Source organism: Gasterosteus aculeatus, chromosome 4, assembly GCF_964276395.1.
Source record: "Gasterosteus aculeatus chromosome 4, fGasAcu3.hap1.1, whole genome shotgun sequence".
Taxonomy (NCBI): domain Eukaryota; kingdom Metazoa; phylum Chordata; class Actinopteri; order Perciformes; family Gasterosteidae; genus Gasterosteus; species Gasterosteus aculeatus.
Genome location: NC_135691.1, coordinates 7,284,449 through 7,301,772, shown reverse-complemented (window position 1 = coordinate 7,301,772; position 17,324 = coordinate 7,284,449). Strand labels below are relative to the sequence as shown.

General features: G+C 44.1%; 1 protein-coding gene across 30 annotated transcripts in view; it reads left to right on the top strand.

Annotated features, from left to right (window-relative positions):
- Positions 1–17,324, top strand: part of diaph2 (diaphanous-related formin 2) — a 301,435-nt gene that overhangs the window by 68,866 nt on the left and 215,245 nt on the right. For all 30 annotated transcript variants that reach the window (XM_078100695.1, XM_078100702.1, XM_078100692.1 and 27 more), the window contains one exon: positions 15,883–16,022. In XM_078100695.1, the coding sequence (XP_077956821.1) occupies positions 15,883–16,022 (140 nt within the window). The remainder of the gene's footprint in view (positions 1–15,882; positions 16,023–17,324) is intronic.

Sequence of the window (17,324 nt, the reverse complement as noted above, 5' to 3'; positions counted from 1 at the left end):
GCGTCACCAACGCGCCTGTCGCCACTACACCAGCTAATAATAAGTGGTGTTGCTCCACATCAAGCCGCGTGTATAGGCAGAAGGACTCGGGCGCTATTTGATATTTGTGGTTATTGATCGCGGCTCACGTAATGTAATTTCACCATCCTTTTTCCTCTTAGCAAATATTGGGGTTAAAGGGAGACCGTCACCCATCGTAAATCCTCTTCCGTTTCCCATCGGTTTCCTCCTCCATAGCGCGCTCTCTCTCTCTCTCTCTCTCTCTCTCTCTCTCTCCCTCACTCCTGTTGCCCACTGGTCGAAGGCCTGCAGCAGTAAAGTCCTCTGGCTGATGGAATTTTATGGTTGCCATCTTGGCAGACTCTTCCATTTCACTCTCATCCCAGTCAGTCTAGAGGCAGCCCGGAAAAACGGTGTGTATGGGAAGATCATTAAATCCTTCCCCTGTCACCAGACAAATGTAGATAACTAATTGTCAGATCAAATTATACATTTTTCAACTTTGCTGTCTGGCAGAGTGTAGCCTATTGAGCTGAAGTTAGTGAGTAATCTCTGCCTGCTCATCAGGCTCTTGGAGAAGGCCTATCAGTCTGTGGTGGCTGGCAGGGGTAGTGGGACCAGACAAGAGTTCCGGTCAGCTAAACCAAATGGAATGAGATGAAACTCTGAGTGATTCCGGGGCGAGTAATATGTTCAGGTTCTATTACACCCGGGCATGATTCAAAGTCAGATACCGGTAGCTTGTGCTGCTCATCTTGCAGCGGACACAACTTGAAATATACACTGCTATATCTGCCTCCTCACATTCAACTACAACTTGACTGCCCCATCGAGTTATACATTACTTTCTTAATTTGTTGCAACACAGATAGTGCTTGTTCTTATGGATCATGTATGTTTCTCTGTGGTTGAGTGTCTGCCACGCCGAAAACACCTGGCGGAAGCCTCCTCCATCTGTCGTGTCTTTATTACATTAGAGAAAAGCTGTCATCCATCCTGATGGAGCTTCCCACTGATGCTGTGGTCTCGAGACACAATCTGCAATTGAGAAATTACCAAATCACCAAAACTGGAGATGCCTCACTGCGTCATCCTCCCCCAGCCGCATCCTCCCAGGCCCACATCGCCTGCTCTGTGTCCTTGTCTAACATACATTTAGTAAGCAAGAGCGTGGCGGTACCGCCATGGGAAGCTCTTCAATTGAGCTTCCCTCGGAGCAGCATGGGGTTTAGCCACGGGAGAACGTACATCACACACGCACATGTGCACACAATCACACCAAGGCACACACGTGCAGGAGGAATTTCCGCCTGCCTCCGCTTTGAAGCAGCCACGCCAGAGCTGCCTGTGTGTTACTAAATCCCATTCTCAAAGAGTGTCTTACCCCCCCCACGTCTGAGAGGCCCTTGGCATTGGCAGAGAACCCTAACACAATGGCACATACACAAACACAATCTACATGCCTGATGCAATGTTCAGTCACTTGAGCAAACAGACACATTTGTGTACACACAAAACAGCCTTGCAGTGTGTCTGTTCTTATTAGTGCGACGGTGCTTTTAGCCCGACGCAGCTCCTCTTCATGGGTTGTTACACAACATGCACAACACTTGAAGGGAAGGTTTTACGTTTGGATTGCTGCGCTGCTGAACTATTGTTTTAGTATTGCCTCATTTTTTTTCTTCTTCGTTTCTTACTGCGCCTCGAACAACGAGGTATGACAGCAGGAGCTCTCCCACTGAAGGCCAATGTAAACGTGAGGTTTTGAGAGAGAAGCGAGGAGGATCAGAGAGGCACAGGCATGGGTGGATAGATGGAAGGATGAAGGAAGGCAGTGGCCCCATGAGGCACCTGGAGCTGTGGTGATACTGAGAAATATGGTTTGTGTGTGTGTGTGTGTGTGTGTGTGTGTGTGTGTGTGTGTGTGTGTGTGTGTGAAAACTGAAATCCTGCCGGCTAGCCTTTGGCATAGACTGCCGTGTTTGTTATATACGGGCTCTGTGTGAACAATCCCTTTCACCCATCGAAAGAAGCGTAGTCTTTTGGGCCATTGCTTGTCAACATAGCTTTTTGAACCCATTACTTCCACCCCGAAGAAGAGTGCAAATTGAAACACAGGATTGCAATTGGAAGTTTTGATTTGTCGATTCTTGGAAGGATAATATTCGTGACATAAATATTATATTTCTTGATCTCGTGTGAACCTTGTTTCTGAGCTGTCTACATTCCTTGCCCCAGAAGTTCCCATTTATTACCAGGACTTCCAGGCAAAGGAGAAATCCCGTGGCCACGGGATTTCTCCCGCTTTGATATTTTCAATAGCCGCCCTGCTCCAGTATCTTGCTAACCCTTCGCTGTCAGAGTGGAATTTGATTAAACTAAGATAAGGCATTCTTTCCCTGTATCCCATTATAGTTGGGCATGAACACACAATTTCTCCCACCATTGTATTCGTCTGTGACCTGCCACGATCAATAGTAAGGAATGCAGTGATGGAGCAAAGACGTAGAACCTCAGGGTCTAGCAGTTCAGTGCATAGGCTAACTGGTCCTCCTGATCTGCGCCAGTTGGCATGGTTTCCCCGGGTAATTTTGTTTGGCCCCCTCCTGGTATTCCCAGTAGCCCTTCTGCAATTGTCATTCAAAATATGGCCAAGAGAAGCAACTCTGCGTGCTGAATGACGTGTTGAAGAGGCTCCACACGCATCCATCTGTGAATGTCTATCCTCATGAGAGTACGACATCCTCTCTTTTGGGGGAAAGGAAGGACCAGCAATAATATTAAATCCTTACAACAATAATAATAAAACTCCCCATCTCTCTTTTATGTTCCTCCAACAAGTGAGTTGTTTCTGCATCTCGGTACTGAGTAGAGAATAAGGAGTGAAGGCAGCGCACAAAGCAGGCAGGCAGGGCCCTGGTCTTTGATGAATGTCTCTATCTCCAGGCATTAGGTGTTCTATTTTTCATAGCGGCCCCTTCGGCCGCGCTGGAGAGAGCTTGGGCTTCACATACGCATTCGTGGAAGGAGTAACACAATCCTGGGAGAGGGTGACTAATCCGGGCCTGCTGTCCAGGGGCAAGAGTGACCACTACCAGCAGAGCCGAAAGGTCGCACCTGTCAGAGGTGGGGCGGGGGGCGGGGGGTTAGGAATGGAAGACAGCACTATAGTGGCCTCTGTTTGAAAAGGTACAGCTTCACGGTGCCTCAAATAGTTAAGCTCACGGACATTTGACAGTGCTGTGTTTGTTTCTGTTGGTGTGTTTGTGTGTGTGTGTGGGAGGAATTGTAGCTGTTATTGAAACCATTCATTTATTTTTCCTCCTGGTTCGCTAGCTGCCTTCTCATCTCACATGTTCCACAGTTTGAGGTATTTTATTAATCCACTCAAGGCCAAATGTCGTCATTCTTTTCAAATATTGATATGGTTTAGAGACATTGTATTTTCAAAACGGTATCTCTTTAATTAATCTTTTGCGAGTAGTAGTTCACCATGCTTAATAATAATATTCTTTCATTTTGAAATCTAGATCGCCCCCTGTGCCGTAGCACCTGAACAGAGCTGTAATTGTTCTAGTATTTATTCATGTTTTTGTCGGCTTTGCACTGTCTGAATACTGTTTCCCGTTTCACTAATGTCTTTATTGCTGGATCTCTTGCTCTAAATCCCGTCCTTGTCTAACATAAGGTCTGAGGCTGGAAACTTTTCAGCCTTTAAAGAAATGTACATTTCGCTTCTTCTCAGCAAAGCTGCAGACGCCGGATTTCTACCTTTCCCTGTGATGCTGCACTCTTGACATTATACCAATGTTCTCGGTGCATTGGAGGCACCACTGGACCTCAACATCAGCGAGGCAGCATGCCATGGCACGGCCATCGGCCTCAATTCCACAGGCAAATTAATCTTCTTTTGTTGAAGTAGTCAAGCCCAACCTGGGACAGAGTTCATTTAGCTTTTGCTCTGCTGATGCAAGGCTTTTCGCTCAAGTTTGGAGCCTTCATTCATGGGCAGTTAAAGATCTCTCCATCTGGTATTAACTAGGGCCTAGACACAGACCTCTTGGCGAATAGGTATTCATGCTGCCATCGGGTGGGCCGCAGCACTAGTGTTGTAATGTTTTATTATTTCATGTGATATTGTGTTGAACACATGCAATGATGCGCGTTTGGGAGGGGAGCCCCTTTGACATGGGACCAAACATAAACAGCTTGAATTGGATTGTCTTTCTCTCTAAATCGGTTTCACTTTTTTTTCTATTTACAAGCGCACGGACCAACATAAAATGACAAAAATACATCCACGCACACGCTTCCACCCACTTTGCAGATTCACGACGTGTTTCCCTTTCAGTAGAGTTCAACGTTTTCACCCCTTTCTGTGCTGTCTGTGTGATGAGAAGATAATCTTTCAGTAAGGGTTTTCCCAGGAAGATATTTCCTACACCGTGTTTTTCTTCTGATGGGGTAGCACCAGACAATTTGAAATCCTATTTATCTAGCTAACGGGGAAGATGAGAGGAAATGTATCTGTGATTGTTTGAGATGAAACGACCCCAATACAGACATCAGAGGGAGATCAAAGCTGACCGCCCTGGAAATAATAGCTAGATCCAATGGACCCAACCCACTGCCTTCAGGTTCAGGGAATGCAAGAGCGATGTACATGTGCTTATGTGTGGGTAAGTGTGCAAATGCAGGTGTGTTTGCTTGCTCAGAGCCTCGTCTATTCACATTCGGGATCCGTGTCCAAGTCGAGGGTCAGAACTGCAAACACAAATGCAAACAAACTCACACACTGACCATTGTGCTTCTGGCAAGGCCCAACACCATTTTCCCCCAGACTAGCATTGTCGTAAATCATGCTTGTCCCCTCCATCACAATGTGCCCACAGAACCAGTGTAGGGAATGGACATCATTAATGTCCTTGCCAAATCATGTTTACCTGAGCCCAGTTTTTGTTCCTGCCTATCCGTTTCCTTTTTGTTATTTATTACACATTGTTGGCAGTTGGGTTTTCAGGAGAAGATGACTAGGCAATGATGGGTTGTGGGTTTTGTGTGCTCTACTGATAAGAGCGCACATTATCCCGCGAGCAGAAGGTTAAGTAAGGAAGTAACCATGTGTTCGATGAGCACACGTTTCACTCTGTCTGGCTCTACAGGCTTGCCCTACACAAGCTGTGTTGAGTGCATTCAAATCGCCATGAGTGTGTGTTGAGTGAGTCAGGATGTACCCAGCAGCTCCCCTTTCTATACGCTGTATGAATGGATAGTGTACTCAGATGTATCCTCTACGAAGTCATGAAGAGGGAAACAGTGCTAGAGGGCTCTGCCTGCACTTATACAATTAAGGTTATAGCGCAGAGCGAATGAAACAAAGCCCGTTTAACCTCACACGGTGCCACAAGCAGCTCGACAAAAGGCCAACAGCAAGAGGGGTGCGGGTGGGTGCGGGGGGGTGCAGGTGGGGTGAAACAAATCCATCACAACCTGCCGTAGCACATGTTTTGTTTTGCGGCGATGCTATATTCTAGGGGTGGGAATCTCTTAGCACCTCACGATTCGATTCCGAGTCAGAGGTCAACGATTCAATTCTAAACCGATTATCGATTCTAAACCGATAAAACGATTATCGATGCATCTCGATTTTCTAAATTGTTTGCTACTCAGAGGTTGCTAATCACTTCCTACTTTTGCAGACTTTTGCTCGAGCGAGACATTTTTTTTTTTTTTAATTCCCGACTTAACTTTTCTGAATCGAGACCGAATTGTTCTAGAGAGAATCGAGAGAAATCGAGAAATCGATTCCCCAACCCCTACTATATTCCGTAATAAGTAATCCGTTCACACATTGACTCCTGTACAGGGCTGACGATGTGAGGCTGAGCGACGGCTCTACAGGTGCGGCCGAGACTCCCAAGTTGACATTGTCGGATGAAGGCCGCACATAGTTACAGAGACAGAAGCCAGAGCACCGGGCAGCGTGCCCATGCTGGAGGCCGAGACTGACCAGCCACCGCGCTGCAGACGGCTGCAGCATTACTTCAAAGAGGGGGAAGACAAACTGAATCTCTGGCGAAGCAAAGACAGCTGCTTACACAAGCCATTTGCTAGAGTTCCCGAGTCTCTTCTGGTTAGACGAAGCAGTACATGCATACTTGAGCGAGGTACGCGGGTAAGCCTAATGGGCCGATCACAGGGCTGCATGTGGGAGAAATAACACTGAAACACCCTATAACAATAAACAAAACCACTAAATGGACCACTGGGTGACCCTCCAGCTAACTGTGAATATATATAACTGTTATATCTAATATCTAAAACACGTGAGGTTAAAATAAAAGAAAATGTCTATTTTTTCCCATATGACTCAATCCCTTTACGGTCTATATAATATATCAGGCTTAGTCCTGCTAAATACTTGACGACTTCTGTCGTTCTTCGAGGGTTTTACTCGTGACACGCTGCCTCGCGTTGTGTCTGCACTGCTAATCTCTCGCAACGCTTCGGGTCAACCAAAGGTAGTTGAAGTGTTGTTTATTCGAGGTAGCGGAATTATTATTCAGCGGAATCAGTGGGGAAAGCGAGGCGGGAAAAAGAGTGTCAGATTGACCTCGACCTTCAGTGCCCACCCCCTCACACCCCCGGTAGCATGTTTGCCCTATGTATGATTTATCAAGGTCAGTCCCTAATGGAGATGGCCGGCAAAGAAAGACAGAGGAGCATAATACAGGAGCCGTATTAAAAACCACTATCAGTACTCTTCCTCATTAATTCATCTGTCTGACCCTTGTTTTCCTTTTTTATTTTCCCTGCTCTTCTTTTTTTTTTTTTTTCTACTCTTTCCCCAAACTTGCAGTCAGCAGTTGCAGCTCTTGGCGCTTCATACCCGAGCTCCCAGTGCTGGAAACGAGAGCACAGAGTTCATTAGGCCTTCACACTGCAATCAATGCAGCAGGGATCCCAGTGAAAGCCTAAATTAGATCCTGTGTGACTTTACCTGCAGAACAGCTCACTTGTTAAACCCCCTCCCGCCACAGTGCTGGGAGCACTTGCGGGGGAAACCTGTGCCGAGATTTTCAGGTTTTTTGTCATTATTTTCCACTTCCGTATAACTGTGGAAATTTGGAGACTTTCTCCCCTCATTTACATAGAAAATACTTTATGTCTTATTTCATTTGCGCTACTTTTTTAGATAATAATGAGCTATATGCTGACCTCGAATAGGCAGGCAGTGTTGTGCATTATCTTAAAAGCATGTGGGTGAATTAGTGGGGAGGGGGGTGAGGGATCCAGCATGATCCTATTGTCAAAGATTCACCCCGCAGAAACCTGTCCATCAGCCGACTTTCAGTCTGATTCACTCTCTCCGTGTTTCTTTTCCACGTTAAAATACTTATCTGCCTTCATGGTATATCTTAACAGGACATCCTAGTTTTCCTTGAATTACACGGCTGCAGGTTGACACATACCTCGAGACATCTTCCCGCTGCTAGTGCTCTTCCCACTCTCTTCTACCTGACTTTCAGCGAGCTGGCTGACATCCGCTCCTATCTTCATGGAGGTGTCATTGAAATTCAGGGCAGACACGAGTCCTGCGAAGAAGCACAGGGAGAACAGCTCAAAGGAATATTCAGCACCGCACACAAACCCCCAAAACGTTGTACCAACGTACCAACACTGGCACACAGGCACACGCACAAATGAAGGTAGGACCGCGTTAATATATGTGCACGTGCACTCGTACACACAAAGACACAAAATACCGGAAATGTGTTACTCAAGCTTTACAGCATTCCCTCGAGAGACATTTATAAGCTGCAACATTAATGGTCTTTAATTAAATACACACACACACGCATATGCACCGCGCTGTTTGATAAAGAGTAATGGAGTTCTGTGTTTCCCAAAGGACTTTGTGCGACTGTAGGTGGACCTCCGACACTTTGCAGGGGGTATGGTACAAAGCAGCCCCTTAAGAAAGATGTGTACGTTTTCAACCTAATTGCATTAATCTGATGCAGTGTGAGAGCGCAATTAAAAGGCTAGATCTATAAAGGCTTTAGTGCTCTGGTAAACAATTGTGTGCCATCGTTCAAGCCATGTTGCCATGCAACTAAGTACATTTATCAAAGCATTGGACTGTGCAGTCTTTGATGTTTTATTAACCTACTATACTAGTAGATCTAGTTATTTACTGCTGCTGTTTTAGCTGCGCGCGTGATTTCTATGGCTGTAATATTTGGATGCTTTAAAGCTCCAGTAATCATTTTAAGATTTAAATTAGTGTTTTGAATAACTAGAAGAAATGTTGCATGAAAAATGTTACTTTCTTATGCTATTTCTCTCAAAAACGCGCACACACACACACACACACACACAGTGACACTACACGGTGTTCTCCAGTCTGTCATTTCCTCACTCCAATACGTTTATTGAAAAAAAGATAGAAAGACGGTAGACAACAATAATTAAAGATTTCTTTGTAGCTATCTCGAGTAAACAAGCTGTTTTGACTTGAGATAATGCAGTAATGGATTCTTTATCACAAGAAAACTAGAGCTGGTTTGCTTACTCAAAATGTTTGAGTCCGATTATTCAAACAGCTGGGATCGAGCCGACGGCATTACAAATGAGTAGGTAGCACAACATATCATGTCTCGTTCTTTTTACAAAGTGAAGAAAAACACTGGCATTAAATATAATGTATACAAAAAGTATCAAACATGGTTTTGAACTAGGGTATAAACATAGTCATAACATTGACTAGATTATATTACGAGCATGTTCCCTGTACATATTATGATTTAACACGATAATAAGGAAATGTTTTATTCTTTGATCTTTACTTAATGGGAAAAAAACTAACTAAGTTATTGGTTTCTGCAGGAATAATGTATCTCTTCTAATAAAAAAATAGTCAAATAAATAAGTCAATGGTCAGGTTTCATCGATGATATTTGATTTTTGAGACACCAGCATTACAAATCCCTCTAACAGTCCCCGCAGTTGAAAGGTGGTGATGATGGTTCAGTTACTTGGCTTTGTTTGCATAGACCTTTAGTGAGTACCTTTTTAGAGTTTCATTTTCCCATCAGCAAGTGGACTTTGGCTTTGATGTTAACCTCACTTTACTGATGGGACCCTGCTTCATCCCCTGAGGATCGCAGTGATAAAGAACCCAGCTGTCCCTGGCTGAATCGTGGACAAACACTGTGAACATCTTTCAGCAACTATTCGAAGCGCTGATGTTGTGGGTCAACTCTCAGCGAGATTAAAGCGTAGTGTGAGCCGAGTTTGCTGACTGTGCGCGCTGGCCTGCCCTCCCCTTGTCCACATCTGGGGCACAGCCAGTAGCACGGACATGGCGCGCGTCCGTGTTTTCTCCAAAGTCTGTACCATCTGGCGTTGGTCAGGCTGAAGTTAAGAGAGAAATGGGGGGAGACGGTAAACACAGGCGCCCTCCCTGTTAGTCTGGTAAGTGTCAAGGTGGACGTATCGCCCACAGGTTCGACCTTGAACCCCCGTTTACTTTTGACTTGACTGGATATAATTGGATACTTATTGGATAAGTGTAAAGTTGCAACCAAAGTGTTCTATCTTTTTTTCATTATTATTACTGCCAAAACAATTGCAGCGCAGTTTAACACGTTTCTGAGATTAGGTTACAGCATTTCACTCTTTTTATGAATCAAGGAAAACAAATTCACGAGGACTTATTACGGGGACAGTTCTCTTTTCATTACTATCTCTGCTTATATACATGTCTGAAGTCATGTAAGACTGTCGCTTTGAGAACAGAAGCATCCTTTATTCATCAGCGCGTAACCAGGTAATTCTAGACGAAACAAAGGGGCCTTGTCCGTTTCCGTCCTGTTTGAAAGTTTAAAACCCATTTATAAGAACACAGACTTTCTTTAATAAAAACATTTTCCTGCATAAGTCCTACTTCTGAATAAATAAATCTCATATATATTCATCCCCTTGGTTGGAGCTGCCCAAAATGTTATGCGTGACCTTTCAGCGTGTGTACACACATGCACACATAAACACGAGTAGAAGTAGGATACCTCTGCTTGTAATTGAATAACCATTACAAAGTATTCTGGGCATATTTGTGTTGAAATGAAAAAAGGGAATAGAATTGTTTAATATCAAGTTTGTCTGGTTGCTATTTTCATTGCGTTTCCTCCTCCCCACTTGGGGATCGGCTCACACACACACACACACACATTGGCTGCTGCCCCGTGTTTCTTACAAAGTGAACCCTGCGGTCTTATTTTCATGTGGTTTCCAGCCTAATACCTCATTGCTGCTTTTTGTCTTTTCTCGGTCTGCCTCCATGCTCGGGTGTGCTTGTCTCGCCTGGACACAATAAAGAATGACACAAGCTTGGCCTAAGTGTCTGTGTTATCCGAAAATTATAGTTTTGCAGACATGAGATTATAAAACAGCCTGTAGATTTTGTTTTATAGCCGCAACAGGCGGAAGATAACGAGAAGAAAATACATACAAAAAGGAAGAATGGAAAGTCGCCTTTACAGATGCAGAGATTTTTTTTGTGGCTGTCACCCAGGGTTCAAAACTCCTCAGTGTGGACAAAGGGAGAAGGCAGCAACACAGATAGGAAAATGCAACGTAAAAAAAGACTGGACGGCAGAGAAAGTGGGAGAAATGCTTGGCAGGTTTTGCAAACAGTTTTTTCAGTCATGAAAACACGCAAAACACTACAAATTAGAGAGAAAATCAAATGGCCTTGTGTTGTGTTGCATCCTGTGACGTTATTCAGACATTTTCCTATTTCACATATGACTGTATGGCTACTGCACAATAGATTATAAGTCCTGTAAAATGATCTCTAGCAAAGGGTGGGAACCCTGCTAGTCCACATGGTCTGGTGGGAAATCACCCCCCCCCCCCCCCCACACCCTGAGCTGGAAGCAGTGCGTCTTGGTGGTTGGATGAAATGTCTTATCTGCCGGCAGCAGCACACTGTCCTTTAAGTAGGACAAGAGAAAGCTCACCGTCCAGCCAACCAGCATCTCAACTGATCCGTGTTCCCTTTGACCTTTACCACACTGCTGCCACCGACTGTGCCAAACTCTAGTTTGTGTTAAATGTAAGATTTTCCATTCGTGTAATGTGTGTGTGTGTTGGTTGCGTGCAAACCTTTCTCGCACAGTTGTGTTGACAGTGTTGCTCATAGGTCATGTTTGTATCATAAGGGACAGGGCGCGGCGGCACACTCGGCTCTACCTGACTGTACACTGTCTCCTACCAATTTCTTGGGGTATCTTTCCTCTCCACTAATCCACTAACCGCTAATGAGCAGGAAATTAAGTTTTAGCGTGGCTATCATACAGCATGATATGCTCTAATTGCTCAGATTGTATCTGTATTATTCTTTTCACAAAGAGTATTAGGGTGCTCTAGTAATTTTCATTAATTATACACAAAGAACGAGTAATTAGATTTTTCACTTCTTACTTTTTAACCTTTTTGTCAGAATTTTCTGGGTCTGGGTCTCGGCTGTGTGTGTGTGTGTGTGTGTGTGTCCTAACGTTTTATTCATAGCCAAGAACAGTGTTATAGATATGATGCCAACAATTAACATGTTTCCTCAAAATCTATATGTCTCACCTACACAATGTGCGCTTGAAAATCGCTTTTCCCCCCCAACATGCAGTTCAATTTTTTTCCCCAACGTGGAAGTTTCTTTGTCACGTTGAAATATCAGGAAGGGAGGCGTGAGTTTGAACATGCTTGTCACTTGTTCTCAAACCTCGAGGCGAAACTATTTCATTAAGAACAGTGAAACAGGCAGTGTTTTAACATCAGCGCTCCTCAGAAAGCTCTATACTATATTCACACACACACACATCAAACAAGCAGTTAGACGGAGTTGTATATTTCTTTCTCTGCTTAGTTCTGCTGCAGTAATCCTTGTTACATAAGCTTTCATAATTAGCTGAATGCAAAATATATGCTCCACTTTAAATAAGGTGCAGCAATGAGTCCCGTAGGGTCGTGTTTTTCGATCCCTATAAGGGGAACAAATTCAGACAAAAAGCTTTGAGGGGCGTTGCTACTGAGCATCTAAAGAAATGTTTCCTTTTTTCCTAACTATTGTTACTATGGTTGCTTCATTTACTGTAAAAAAAATCCCTCTCCATCACACACACCGTGCCAATGAATAAGACTGAGGAAAAATAATGGTGCACTGGTGCCTGAGCAAGCAACCATGCTGACTGGAAAGAAGAAGAAGCAGCAGCTAACAGCTAACCGCTATCTCCCACCTCCGGCTTCCAGGCCGGACGCATTGCAGCCGTGCGGTTTCCCAGTAAGGTGACAACGAAGCTGAATAATGTATCCGTCAGCCTGCCCCGAGTGTGCCGAGCGCCGGGCACCCAGGAAGCCGCCAGCTTGTTATGGGCTCATTACAGGTGAAGGTGACATGTGGAGGTGCAGCGGCCTTGGCATTGTCTCCCTGCTCTGCCCCCGATAGAAAGCCCAGCACTCCGTCACTCCCCCTGGCATAGTGGAAGGCAGACAGGATTGATGCAGGGGGAGGGAACGGGGGGGGTGGGGGCCCCCCTACCAACCCCCCCCTTCAAAAAAGAAATTGACAGGCTCACTGAAGTAATTGCTCCCAGCACTATTTTCTTTGGCAGGAAATGCTGTTATCGGCATAGAGGGGATTCAATAAACGTGGGGAGATGAGGCAGTAGGCCGCGGTCAAAAGGCTGTGTCCGTCCTCCGCTGCGTAGGTTTTCTCTATCTCTGCCCTTTCTCCCGCACACACGTTTCATGTCTTTGTGTCTAACCCCCTACTTTTTCCCCTATATCACCCTCACATTCTTTCTGCTTCCCTTTTCCGCTTTTTTTTTTTTTTTTTTTTTACGTCTTGCTACTTCATCTCACGGGGCCCACACGACATCTCTCCCCCCTCCCCGTCGTCGCCTCGTCCCTTCCTCCGGGGGCCTCTTTTTGCCCATTTTCTGCTGTTGACTATTTTTGTGAGCCCGAGGGGGGAAACTCTATTACCCAGTAGCCAGCAGGTAATGCCGCCTCCCTCTAATCCTCAGATTGTTTCTCTGCTGCCAGTTCGCTGGTGTAATAATGATATTATCCCCGAGGATTCCATTGATTTGGGGTAGGGTCATGAAAAAGCAGTTGATGGTCACAGTCTTTGGTTTCCAGAGGTCGGAGCAGGCGGTGAAACCAGAGCTCTAGTTCTTCTGGACATAGTGGTACGCGTGCTGGGAACCACTGCCAAGTATGGAGATTAATACAAAGTGGGTGATGTGTTTTCCGCTCAGTGGCTTGTGTATTATTGGAAGAAATGTTCTGAAAACGCAGCCTCTTAACTAGCCATATCCGAAAAAGGGAATTGCAGAAATTGAACTGCCGTGTTAACATTTGAACTTTTTTTCTCATGCAGCGTATTGACGTTCTATGTTTGGGTCAATTATTTTGTTTAGAAGTGATTCTTTTGCCAACATTGCATCCATTTAAATTAAAGCTTTATCATTGATGTCGGCGGTTTCCGGGTCAATTTGAACCCTAGTTCAGCTTCTAAGGTGTCCCCGACGAAGCCAAATGGCTGGCGATTGGTCTTCAAACTCTCGTGAAACCAGCACTGTGACTTTAATGCATCTCACCCGCTGTCATCTTTGAAAACCCCGTGCAGCTCATTGGTGACTTATTGCCTCTCTACTGGTCCAACTCTAACCCTGACCCTGTTATTTTAGCATTTGTGATTCATCAAAAGCGATCCAACGCCGACAGCAGTGCATTTCAAAACAAAAGCAGCTGGTTATTTGACGGCGATGCAGCTGTGACGACACGTAGACAGAAGACGGCAACCATTGTCTCTCTTTACTCATTGGGCCGTGATTTGAAAATTCTGGCGACTTTTTACTTTGTTATGGAATACTTCTCCTGCAAAGTGACAATTAGTATGTTGATGGCTTGACATCACCCTCGGCACTGAGAGAGTCAAGAGTTTGTTTTAGAAAATCAAGTACCGTCACTCAAGGAAGTACAGGTACATTGAAGTACTCAAACAAGCAGAAAAGAGAAGATGGTTTTGCTTTCTAAGTGTCACACAACTGTCAGAGTTCAACGTTGAACCTCCAAAGTCCCGTTATTTCACCCTGGGGTTTTGTTAAGTGGTTCAAACTTAATTGAGCTTTCGCACAGTGTGTGTCTTGCGTTATGACTTTTTCGTTATTTTCTCCGTCAAATTCAAAGATACGTCAGGCAACAAAGAGTCCTTTGGTTGGGAAGGAAACATCTACATAGCAACTCCCTCCGGTCTAATAACTACTTCTCAGTCAGATTAAAGCTAAACCAGTTCCTCCCCCACATTTACACAACGGCGCTTAAGAGAACGATGAATGGCATAAGTGTTTCTATAGATGAAGAGACACAGACAGAGAAAAAAAAAAAAATATATATATATATATATATATACACTGGAAAAGAAAGCTTTACCTAAGCTTTACCTTTGTTTGACATCCTTCCCCTGGGTTAGTGTCGCAATAGCAGATCAGATGAACCTTTTGAAAGCCTTGGTAGATAACCATAATAGAAAATTATTATAAATGGTGAAATTAAGTGGAAATGAATCAGTCGATCCTTGTTTTCATGCCCTCAAAGATAAACTCCACTCTCTCTTTGCTTACATTTATTACATTTAATTTTGACACTAGTTCCAGAAGAGCCAGCAGCTCTATAACAGCTTTCATCAAATAAGAACACTCATTACTGAGCAAATCAAACCATGAGCTCAGTTTACATCTAAAGCTAAAGTTATTAGCAGCACGCTGATGCTCTGCCTCTGCTTTTTTCCTCACAAAAAACAGCCACAACAACAAAAATGGTTCTTTCATGTTGACTTTGCATTGTAGGAGAGCAGCAGGACTCTCTTTTCTCCAGATAAATGAGCTAGCTTATTACTCACCAAACTGCCTATTAGCACAGCTGAGCTGTGTGGGGAAGCAGCAGCGCAGGGATGAACACAGTGTGGAGGATATGGTCCAGCAGTCGGGTTCAGGCGTATATGCGATTCCTTTTTTTTTCCCGTTTTGTGTGTTTGCTCAGTTTGTTTTGCAAAGTACATTAACTCAACCCCCAGCTGACATGTAGCTCATTTTGACAACACAACCTGGAAAAATATACTAAACACCTATTTGCTCTTGGAGCCTGTCATGGGAATATAAAATATTTTTCATTTTTATTCCTGAAAAATGTGTGTTGATTTCTGCACCGCGCGGCCACATTTCCAGACCACACATTCAATCACTCTCACATCCACGATGTTGACTACACTGTGCTGGGAGAGTGAGTCTGCAGATGTATGTTTTCCCTGTTGTGGTTTAATTGTGTGTATTGCTGCCAATAGGTAGTCTCATTGTGTAGGCGTCTCTCCAGAGGCCTTTGTGGAGATTAAACACAAGAGCCAATTTGCTTTGCTGGAGACAGAATGAAGAGCCTGTATGTTGCTCTCCGTCCGTACGGGCCGTCATTGTAATATTAGCTCAAAAGGTCAGCTAATATTAGGTGCTCACTTATCCTTTTTTGAAAACTCAAGTTTCAAAATAAGTCTTAACAAATACATCTACCAAGAAAACAAGGTACTTGCCGTCTTCTTTATAATAATGTTGAGTCTCGATGGTGCAGGTTTCTTCTCATTGTATGGGTCTTTAATTGTTCAGTGACCTCTTTATGTAAGACACATCTTGATGCAAATCAAACCAAATCATGCCCTCCAACCGTGTTCACACATTTCTTTTGATCTCCATTGCCTTCATTGTTTATGAGGACATTACCAAGGTGTGATCGTGCATGATGGTGATGATCCTGTTATTTTGATTTCAGGGTGGACTAAGGAACAGCAAGCATGAGTCTACACTTTCCTCCCAAGAGTATGTCCACGAGCTGCGTTCAGGCATCACGGAGGAGAAGCTGCTCAATTGCCTGGAGTCCCTCAGAGTGTCTCTCACTAGTAACCCTGTCAGGTCAGTCACTTTTTTTCACACACTGAAAATGGTGCTTGGAAACAGTAACATTAATAGAACCATATGTTTTGGTTGGTTATCCTCCAGGCGTTGCTGTATGAAAGTGAATATGAGCACCTGGTATGCAAGTATTGCACAATGATCTTGCAATTATTTATTTCTCGTTTTTCTGCGAGAATCCATTAATTCTTTCTTGGAAATTGTGATTGTTTGATGACAAATTCTTCAAAACCATGTGTTTTTGTTACATCTTCTATTTGACACGATCCCAAATCAAGAGGTTTAAATGCATCTACACATAAAGGGTGTAGTTGAATGTAGTTTTTTGCCATCCTGCCTTTACGGAGGAATCGGCTCTCCATTGTGGAGCACAGCACAGCAGATCTGACAAAAGCTCAGACTGACTGATTAAATGCAAAAGACGACGAACGCTGCACATAAGAGCTTTTTCTCGAGGTTGAGGCTTTTCATTCCTGTCACGCAGCATTTGGATGTAAAACAACGTTTAATACAGCTTTTCATCTTAGTGGGATCTAAACATAATTCAGGGAAATATGGATTAAAACAACTTAGAGGTTTGGAGGTATACACTCATTCCCCTTTTATTAGTTACACATGGCGAGAAAACTAATGCAACCCAATACCAACATCCTGCAATGGACATTCCATTTTTCCAAACCCTTTAAGACATGTTGATTGATTGTATGGTCATCTCGGAGGTTTCATTTCAGTGCAGCTGAAATGCATAACATCATGCTGACAGGTGTTTCTATTATTTTGTCCACCCCATTTATGTCAGTCAGGTGGGGAGGGGGGGCCTGCATAACAGAAGCATCCTTCTATATGATACACCAAAGTTTAACAACACCTCTAGTGGAGGCTCAATCCAGCCTCCATCACTCTTTAAATGTTTGATTTTGGTTTGGTCACACGAAACCCTTAGCAACAGCAGATCGATGAATAGTGCATATTAAATGGTCATTAAAACGTTTAAATGTTCACCCTGAATACAGAGAAAGGAGCTGCCAGCATGGCCCCAAAAGATCCTTCATTTAATCTGTGTGCACCAGTTAAACCGCTGCATCCCCGCATGAACCAGTTTCAGTAGAAAAGGACAGAGTTGTGTGCTCTTAGTAACATGAACCGCTCAGCCATTCATCTGTTGCTACGGTAGACAATACGCCAGTGGGACTCACTGGACATGTCGGTGAGATTCTTGAGAAGTTAGAAACCATAACTGGATCTGTAAGCTTTACACAGATGCATACTTAATATAAATGGACAGCTATGCAGTTATCCCTC